The sequence below is a fragment of the Curcuma longa genome, chromosome 13 (assembly GCF_044706935.1).
Source record: "Curcuma longa cultivar G26 ecotype Majalengka, Jawa Barat chromosome 13, ITB_CL_G26_1.1, whole genome shotgun sequence".
NCBI classification, from domain to species: domain Eukaryota; kingdom Viridiplantae; phylum Streptophyta; class Magnoliopsida; order Zingiberales; family Zingiberaceae; genus Curcuma; species Curcuma longa.
This window is the reverse complement of record NC_133873.1, coordinates 7,155,432-7,165,750: the sequence shown is the minus strand read 5'-3', so window position 1 is coordinate 7,165,750 and position 10,319 is coordinate 7,155,432. Positions and strand designations below refer to the sequence as shown.

Genomic DNA, 10,319 nt, shown 5'->3' with positions numbered 1-10,319 from the left:
CTTAACAACCTTAGGCTTTTAAGATAAGTATAACAAAAACTGAATATATGAAATGTAGTTTTAGTCATGGTTTCAAATCTTGAGTCGTGACAATTAGTGCAGGCAAAATTATTCATTCTGCTTGCTAACCAACACTTGAGAAACTCGGATGCCCTAGTATGAGTTCTTTTGCAATTCTACCTTTGTTTAGATTGTCTTTTGCAAGCTCGAGAGTCTCCTGGATTGCCAGGATAAAACCTTTTGATCGAGTTGCGAGGTCTTCCACCTTTGTCGCAAGAGGACTAAGTGTCTATAGTCATTCAACGACCCTCCACCCAAGCGATGAGCTTCTTTGAGACCTAATGCAACTATCCACCCAAGTAGTGACTTCCTTCCCTTAAGCAACTCATTCCATAACCAAACACAACACTCCACCTGGGCCATAAGCACCTTCTGCGACCCAACAAGACCTTATGCCCAAGCTATGAGCTCCTTCTGCCAACCAGGTAAACTTCCTTTACTCATTTTCTTCTTCTTCCTTTCCTCTCTTCATCCTTGTTGACATGATTGAAACTGAAAGACATAATATTGAAACCAAATGATTCGAGTTAGAGATTAACGCTCCAACACAGGTCAACATTTTAAGCTTGGGTTTTAGTATCAATAAAAGAGTTGATGGCATACTTAGGATGGTTGAACATGAAACCTACAAGAGTTCAAAAGTATCTTTATCTATTATTCAATAGAAAAAGGATATTAATCATTAATAGGATGAAGAATGAGACAGGAGCTTTTGTAGTTTTGTGTGATTGTTGTGTCCTTAAATTAAAACAAAAAAATTTATAAAATTATGGTATGCCCCATCAAATTAGATAAATCAGTTGTTGGAGCTATTAGGAAAAAAAATAAGTAAAAAGTTATTGTAGCAAAATAGGAAAAAAAATCTAAGATGGATATGAAGTTATTGAAAAGGATAAAATAAAAATACAATTTAAGAGCAATTAAGTGCAGTTCTAATATGTGATAAAATGAGAGAAAAAAGGTTGAGCTAGTACACAACGATAAATTTTAAAATTAGAAAGTTGATCCTATTAGAGCGTAAAGTGAAACAAATAGGAGACAAAAAAAGATATTAGCCAATATAATAGAAAATATTAATTAATTACAAGTATATTTTATTACATAAAGCTTAACAGAGGAATACAGGTCGTGATTTAAATTTCGTGTCATGTCGGTCAACATGGATGGAATTTACCGTTTCACTAGTCAATTGGCACCGCGACTGCGAGGGTGCCGCAACCCTCATAGCAGCCTCCGTGGGATCCCGGAGGGTGTCATGACCCCTGCAACGGCCTTCGCAGTGGCACAAAGGATATTGCAACCTCCGCGGGGGCACGAAGAGTGTCACAGCCTCCGCGGGATCGTGGCAGCAGCCATAATTTTTTATTATTATTTTAATTTTAGAGGATAATCTTAAAAATTAATAAAATATTTTATAAAATAATTTACAATTTTTAATATACATTGAAAATTGAATGTGAATTTAAAATAATCTAAATTTTTTTCAAAATAAATTCTTAAGCATTTTAAATGAATTTTTTAAAAATAAAAATTTACAAAATACATTCAAAAAATTATTTATGACCTTTAAATAATTTTATAATTATCTTTTAGCCTTTCAAATAATTTTATAATTTAGAATTACTTATTTTTTAAAAATTAATTATTTTAAGAATTACTTTTATATTTTTAAAGATTAATTATATATTTTAATAATTAAAAATAATTTTTAAATTTATGCCTTTTTGTAGCTACTGTAAAAATTTAATAGACATCAAAATCTTATGAGAAAATATCGAAATATGGACTTAACATCTCAACACCTAAAATATAACATCAATAGTGAACATATATAACAATCAAATATTAATAAAATTAATTTTTAATTAATATACACTTATATTTTAAAAAAAAACAAGGGGAGTTTTGGTACAACGGTAAAGTTAATGTCATGTAACTTTGTGGTCACGGATTCGAGTCGTAGAAACAACCTCTTGCGACATAGGATAAGGTTGCATACAATAGACCAAATGTAATTCGACCCTTCCCAGAACCCCGCATTGGCGAGAACTTCATGCACTGAGTTGCTCTTTATTTAAAATTTTAAAAAAGTAATATTGGCATAGCATTGCCAAAACCGTATTGTTCTGGTTTGGGATCAAAACTCTGATACGGCTCAAAATTTTAAACCTTGATACAAGCTAAACCCAAATAGTTGGGACCAAAGATTAAATTTTCATTTTGTGTTGATAGACAAGCGAAATATTTTGCTTTGCCCATGAGCTAACATATGAAACAACTCAAGATGATGAAGTTGATCAAAATCTTCCATGATGAAGGCGATGCAATAAAGGCTTCCTCGAGCCATCTAAGATTTCCCACGATGTTATGTAAAGTTAGACTTGGGTATGCAACCGTTCCACAAAGATAGCAATGCAGCAAAAGGTGGCAACAAGGCTTCTATAAGGTGGGTGATAAAGGTTAGGGCCTGATACTCCCATTCTCTTCTTCCTTTTCGTTATTTAATCTCCTTCCACTTCTCTTATTTGATTATTCTTCTCCACCCTAGTGCTCTGGCATAGCAAATTGGTATGTCTAGCATTACATTGCAACTATCTCATTTTGTCTATGGACCTAACTCGGTTTAGAATGAGATTTCAAATCTTAATAGGGACAGCCATTGTTTGATAATGATGATGATGATTCACTTGTAAGATTATTATACAGGATGTTTTTATATAAGAATATTATTCCTAAATTTAACATATTGGGTAGCTAAAGTATTGTTTGCCAAAATGAGAAAAATAAAAAATAACCTGTTTCTATATAGCAAAGTTCAAGCTCATCATATTCACGTAATGAATCTTCATGGAGATGTGCCATCTCAAACATAAAAGCCAAGCTCTCCTGGAATATAAGGTCAGATGCAATGAGAAATTGCAAAAAAAGAAGGAAAAAAAAGAGAGAGATATAATTTTTAGGAAAAGAAAACATAGCAAACAGTTTAATATTCCATATCGATGTTAATAAGATCGAACTAAGGTGTGGTACCTTCAAAATAAAGAAATTACAGAAGTTCCAGACTGGCATTAGACGTTGTTCACTCATTTTCCTTATTTCCTCTTCATAAAACTGAACACGTCTGTCTAATGTATTTCTAATAGATTCCACTATCTTGAAATCAAAGTCCTCCCAGAAGCTTGCATCTACTCCGTTTAAGTCTAATTTACAACACCTGAGAAGAAACATAAGGAATCCCCCCATAACACAGTAAGTAGAGTAGTTCAAATAACCATAGGTAAAAAAAATTAAGACATTTGGTTTAAGCTTCATCCAGACAATGGAACTTCATCAAATGTAATAATTAGCAACGACTTCAATCATGAATCAAGCATGCAACAACAAACGAATATTGCATGTTGTAATATGGATTTCATAAGGTCAACTATGTATATGGAAAGCCATGACACACCTTTCTCTTTTTTTGGTGTTAAAATCAACCTCCAGTCTTGCATAAACCTTCTTTGCATTTTTAGTTGCTTGGTCATTATTGGGATGTGCTTTTGATACAAAGACAATAAACCATTCGCGTTCCTCATTTTGCACAATTAACTTCAACCTAGGCTTTAGGATCGTCTTGAATTCATCAAGGTCCTGAGAATTGTAATCACAACAATCATAAATTTAAAGAATAATTAACATGATTTATACATTTGAAAAAGAATAGAGTCGTCTGACATCTACACTTTAATAATTACCTCACAACTAACTAGAACAATAGTTGCATACGGTTCTCGAAACCAAAAGAGGTACTGTTCTTGGGGAAACCGGCTACGCAACCTTGAATCAGTGGTTAATATGAACTCAGCCTGAAGATTCTCCACATAGACAGGATTCCTTGTCTTGTTATTTAAACTGGCCTTCTTCAAAGGCAAGCGTCTTTCTAAACCTTCTTTTACGCTAGGCCACAAGTCACTCACATCTTCAACTGGGAAAAGAAGAAACCAGGAGACATTATCAATAAGAAAAAGTAAATAAGTAAAAATGCATGAGAATCTTTAGGTACAATAACAGGACAAAGTAATATAAAATTGTTAGGATTTCCATTTTTTTTTCTATGTGCCCGACTACTAATGATTGATGAAAAAAAGTTCAAAGCAGTCCTATTCTTGACAGAAATATAATAAATAAATCAGCTCGATACTCCAGTCTGTATTCCTCTTGTCACTCATCATTCCTTTCAGTGTAATACTTTTCAATTACTAGTTATTTAGCCAAATTCACTTCTACTAGACAAAATAAAGAATTTAACTCAGCTAGTTAAAGTTCAAATTAATTTAAGATCAAAATTGAAGTCTGGCTTCTAATCATTTTGACTCATCCTTAAGGAACCCTTTGCTCCATGGAACAAGAAGGCAAATATAACTAAATCCTATTGGTATAACTTTTCAAAACATAAATTTATGAAACACAAAACTTAGGAGTTAGTGGCTACCTCCAATTATAGAGTAAAGATGAAAAGTGTGATATCTGGGCTACCATTCGCATTTGTGTCAAGATTTCCAATGTGCTAAGGGTGTCTAGGCACACCCATGACTTTGCAATTAGAAGTTGATCAATACAGACAAGAACATCCTAACATGTTATTGGCATCCATAAACTCCAGTTAGATCCTTATAAGCTTATAGATGAGTTTATCAATATGGATCCAAAAGGATGTAATGCAAACATGGAAAGCTGAATGATCAAAAGAAAGTACAGGTATTGGTTTGAGTATTAGGTGGTGTATTTAAAATCTGACTAAATGATCAGCTGGAAATCCAAGGCCGTGACAGTTCGTGGGGATCATGGATTATCCCTATTGTATTGGAGTCTACGCCTGTTCATCCAGAAAAACCATGAACTGCCAAGCCCATTTATTCACTGGTTGGTCCAACTTCAAAACACTGGTTCAAAAAAAAATTCCTGATTCAAACTCCCCAGCCAACAACACACCTATTAAAGTGGAAGCTGAAGGGTGAAGGGAAAAGGAGGTGCATACTAATAAGCTAACCAGAAAGATTGAACTCGACATTATATGAGATGGAAGTAAGAATGCTAGAATAAATATCATTCTTCTACAAGTAATGTCACAGAATTTGACTCATCAGACCCAACAGTAATACAGCATACATGTTATCAATTTAGAGATTAAAGGTAGCATTCACCAGCAATTTGGATCACAAGGTTCAGAAGCAAAGTAGCAAAAAATTGCACTCTTCTATCCTCACGCACAAAATTTTTCATTGAAGTGACATGAGCAAAAAGACATGCATTTGGAATTTAGAAATATCACCAAAAGTGTTCTAGATAAATAATTAGTCTCTACTAGACAGATCTACGTAATTAAAAGAGATGGCCAAAGATTGCCAGACTGGATTTGAGCAATTTGAAATTTGAACTCCCCTGACAATCAATAACTCCGTAATTTCATTTTATTTTCACCGAAAAATGACAGACCAACCACATAATTCAAGTACAAACTTGATGCATCAGCGAAGAAAAAAATATTAGATTGCAACTATGCATCAAACTTCTGCAGAAAATAGGCGAAACAATGAAATCGAAGCTAGATTGCTCTAAATACTGAAACCATGGTCACTGATTATCTAGTTGAAGACAGATAGGAGCAGATTCCGCCAGGAAAAAAAAAACCATAAATTTCATAGCAGACTAGGTCTACAGCCCATCAAAAGTATCGCGGCTCTTCCAATTACCAGATTTCAAGCAGGATCACTATATTAATCTCCAAGTCGGTGCTAGGAACGAAGAGAAGGACGCAGATCGGAGCAGATCTAGGGTTTTCATAATTCGGTTACAGGAAGAGTGAGATGGGGTACCTGCCACGACGAGGCGATCGGAGGTGTTCTTGATGGCCTGGAATTGGGCGAGGTAATTCGCCATGGCGGCGGACGGCGGCCGTCACCAGGCTCGCATTCACCGGCTTCGGTGTCGGAACAGCGAGATCGCCGGCAGCCGCGACAGCGAAACACAAATATAAAAGAAAATGGGCGAATAATCTTATATATGCCCTCAGGAGAACATGATTTTCCTGAGTGTCTCTTTTAATTCAACTAGGATTATTTATGGAAATATGTACATGGCCCATTCAAGAAGGATTAGAGCATGGCCCAACAGAAGGCCCAACAGAAGGCTTGATGATAGGAAAGGAGCCCATGAAAGAGCCCAAGCAAAGGTACACAGGACCTTAATTAGAATTTATCTTGATTATCAAAATAGGTGTGGTTGCATTCAGTGTTAGAAGCATTTTTTTTATATTTTATTTTAGAGTAATTTTGATTAAAACTTTTTAAAATGATATAATTTTAATTAAAATTGCTCATTTTTAAAATGATATATTTTTAAGATAAAAAATTTGGTTAATATTACTCTATTTTGAAATTATTTTAATATTTTTGATAAATTTATTTTAGGAGGATGCAGTTTGATATGCAATTTTGATTTAAAAAACTATTTTAGATGTTAAATTATTAATAAAATATTAGTTTAATAAATTAGTGCTTCGGTACAGCGCACCTTTCATGTTGGATTCTGGACGCATCTACCTCTTCATTCACCCTCGTGGGTCCTACTCCCAAGTGCTGCCACGTCACCTTCACCGACCCTCCCTAGTGGCTCCTACTCTCTCACTCCTAAATAATTTTTCCATCAAAATAAATAAATAAATATTTTTATTTATTTATTTTATTTTCCACGCCCTTTGTCTCCACTTCCTCTCCTTCCTCCCGAAGCAATCGAAGTCGCCGAGCACTTTCGCTTCAAAAGTACATTAAAAAAAAATTCCACCTTTCCTTCGTCTACTTCGATCCGGAGCCCTCATCCTCCTGCTCTCCACAAGTTCGCCACTCAGGCAGCATGGAGAACGACCGACGGAGCCACTCGCGCCACGCCTTCGCCCGCCGCCGGCCCACCCTTCAACCTCTCTATGGTCAGTATGCGCCGACCTTGGATTATTTCTTTTGCGGAGTTCTGGATCTTGATTACTCTTCGCCCCGTTGTCGGATTGTTCTTGGTAGACGCGTGTCTTGGTATGGAAGAGTTTCATGGAGCGGCAGAGGACGACTACGACTCCTGGACGGAGTTCCCTTGCCCCTTCTGTTCTGAGGTTTTCGATGTCATAAGCTTGTGCCTTCATATCGACAAGAAGCACCCATGGGAGTATACGAAAGCGGTAATTGCCATTGATTATTGTTATGATGCTTCTGTTCGTATTTTTCAAAAAAAAAAAAAAAAAAAGGGTTTTGATATAGTTTGTATTGGAGAAATTGGTTTGGGGATCATTACTAACTTATGTAATCTTCTCATTGGAAACTGTTTTAAAGTTATCTTCTTTAGGATTATAGCTTTCTAAGGTTCTAAATCAGATTTTACTTGTCGAAATTTCTGCGTTGGTGGATTCTGGTCTGTGATGATACTCATGTTAAACTCCTGTAGCATACTACTTTGCTCATTCATGCATGGTGGGATGGTGATTCTGCTGTTTCAGGAAGCACATACGAATATCATTTTATATTTAAGGCATCAATCCTGCACTTCACTAAGAATTCATTGGTAGTAGTTGGGAAAACATCTTTCCATATTAATTTCCAGTAAGGTTTAAGACTTTCATAAATTTGGAAGATTTTGTGGTTAAACGTTTTGTATATTGCTAGAACATACCTATCCATTTTTATCAAGATTTTGATGGTCATAACTATTTACAGATGACTCAGACCTTATCCTTCCATGTCTTGAATATGTTTCAGCTTAAAATTTCTTGCTTGCTCATTTTCGTTTGGCTTCGTGATTACCTGATTAACCCTGCTTCGCGCTAGGGCTATAATTTGAACCATTTTATCCATTACCTTTTTTTCAGGCATGTCCTATTTGTCAAACTAGGATTGAATTTGACATGGTTGACCACATAGAAGTGCAACACGGGGACTACTTTAAGGTATCTGTAATTCTCATGATCCCTGAACTTCGAAATCTTCAGTATTAACTGTTAGAAACTTACTTTAGGAGTTGAACATTTGTTTATTGGCTTCTTTTGCATGGAATATCATGTTGTATGTTTGATTAGCAACTTGAATTCCTGAATGTGCATTTACATGCCACAGAAGAGTAGAGTCTACAAAGGTTCCTCGGACTTCAACTCCATGCTGAGAAAGCTGTGCGATAGCAGTGATCAAACTTTTCTTGAGGAATCATCTTGCATAAATTTTCCTTCCAACACAGCACCTGATCCATTGTTGTCAACATTTATTGGCAATTTCCCCATGGCTGATCAATTGGAAGTTACACCATTGGAATCTTCAAACCAAGAAACTATGGCTGATAAATTACCAGATGAAAAAGCAGTTGAAAGGTAAGAGAAGCTTTGGTTAAAAATGATGCTTGAAGATCTCATTCCCTGCTACTAACTTGAATCCTAAACCATAATTTACTGCCTAATCTCCCTCTTATCTGTAATAACCATCAACGGCTGCATCATTATCAATACTCGTCATTCTTATCTCTTCTGTTGAATGAAGTTCTTTTGTATCTCCTCTATAAACGCCTTGAATTAATTTTCAGGCGAAATCCTGCTTCATGTGTATCTCTACTGCCTGTCATGAATTCGAAACATTGTCTAATGTTTATGCTGCCCTCTCTTTTGTTTTCGTTTTTTCTCTATTATATATGTTTAACTTCAATTCTCATTCTAGTGTTGAGCCATCTTCTTCATTTGAGGACGAGGAAGGAGTTCGGAGGACTGAGTTCCTGCAGGGCCTTGTTATTTCTACAATGTTTGATGACTTCTTTTGAGGGAGACCTGTGGCTGTTCATGTTGGCATCAGCTGCCACAAGACATGGTTGAGCATCTCTGATTCTTGCGTCTCCATTGACATCAGATGAGAACTTGTTTGGTATGTAACATATTGATAGGTAACAGGGCGTCTCAATCATTTTTGAGGCTTTAAATTTGGATAGAAAAAATATTTGGGGTCTTAATAATTTTTTTTTTAGAAGTAAGGCTTTTCAACCGATCTAATACAGTATGAATGTTTATATTTTTATATTATAAAAATTTACTAACGGGATTAATTATAAATAACATATTATATCAAATAATTATATCTAATAAAATTTTAAAATTTTTAATCTCACATGTAATTGAAGAAATTATTTTATTTTTTATTTTACGATCATCATTAATTTTTACAAATTGATATAAAATCAGACGACGTTTTCAACATATTTATGATAATGACTTAACGGTTAAACTATAAATATGCTCTTGCAAAATTTTTCATATAGAAAATAATGAGTATATATATATATATATATTATAACACATTAAAAATTATTATAATATTAGAATAAAATTAATCATGTCATAAAGTATTAAATTAACAGATTGATCTAATAAAGTTAATTTGAGTTGAGTTTCGATGTTTCATCAATATGTTTGTTGGACAAAGTAGGTCAAGATTGATCGGATACTTGATAGTCGATTAATATGTTAATTGGTTGAGTAAGAGTCAAGTAGGTTAAGGTTAATCGGATATTTGATAAGAAGTGAAAAGTCTAAGTGGATCATAATCGATTGGACACTTGACAGTCAAAAATCTAACAGAGAGTTGACATAAGATAAGCAGTTCAAATGGATCACGATTGACTTGACACTTAGAGGTCGGAAGTCCACGAACACTTGGTGGTCGAAAGATGGAGAAAAGTCCAAGTAGGTCACGATTGATCTGACATTTGACAATCGAAAATCCAATAGAGAGTTGATAAGATGAAAGTCCAAGTGGATTATGATCAATCGAACACTTGATAATCTGAGAGACGTAAAGATTAAGTCGATCAAAGTTGACTGAACAATTGACATGAGAAGCGTTATCCAAGTAGGTCATGGAGGATCGAACATTGTGAAAATGGAAATTCCTAATAGGTCATGAATGACCGGATGGTAGGTGAGTATGGAAATCCAAATAAGTCAAGGAAAACAAAATATTTGGCACAAGAGAAGTCTTGGTAGATCAAGGGTGATCAGATGCTAGGAGCGTGAAAACCTTGATAGGTCCAGGTCAATCAAGATCCTAAGCAAAGGAAGTCTTGATAGGTTGAAATCAATCAAATACCAGGCAAAATGATATTTTAATTTTGGAAAGGTTGAAAAGGAGTAGTAATCGATTGATAAAAAGTGACAATCGATCGCTAAATCTAAAAATCTAGAATTCACAGTTTAAGGGAGT

At 34.9% G+C, this 10,319-nt stretch overlaps 2 protein-coding genes across 2 annotated transcripts; one reads left to right on the top strand and one right to left on the bottom strand.

Annotated features, from left to right (window-relative positions):
- Window positions 1–496: 496 nt before the first annotated feature.
- LOC141843968 (trafficking protein particle complex II-specific subunit 130 homolog) lies at window positions 497–6,049 on the bottom strand. Its single transcript, XM_074731973.1, has 6 exons — window positions 5,919–6,049; window positions 3,798–4,027; window positions 3,512–3,693; window positions 3,091–3,274; window positions 2,856–2,946; window positions 497–552 (listed from the first exon to the last, which is right to left on the bottom strand). Exons 1-6 carry the CDS (start codon window positions 5,980–5,982, stop codon window positions 497–499), a joined length of 807 nt encoding a protein of 268 aa, XP_074588074.1. The 5' UTR covers window positions 5,983–6,049.
- A 780-nt stretch (window positions 6,050–6,829) lies between these two features.
- LOC141844398 (protein DEHYDRATION-INDUCED 19 homolog 2-like) lies at window positions 6,830–9,083 on the top strand. The gene is made up of 5 exons (XM_074732455.1): window positions 6,830–7,027; window positions 7,116–7,270; window positions 7,955–8,032; window positions 8,199–8,446; window positions 8,787–9,083. Exons 1-5 carry the CDS (start codon window positions 6,955–6,957, stop codon window positions 8,884–8,886), a joined length of 654 nt encoding a protein of 217 aa, XP_074588556.1. The 5' UTR covers window positions 6,830–6,954; the 3' UTR covers window positions 8,887–9,083.
- The last annotated feature ends 1,236 nt before the right edge of the window (window positions 9,084–10,319 follow it).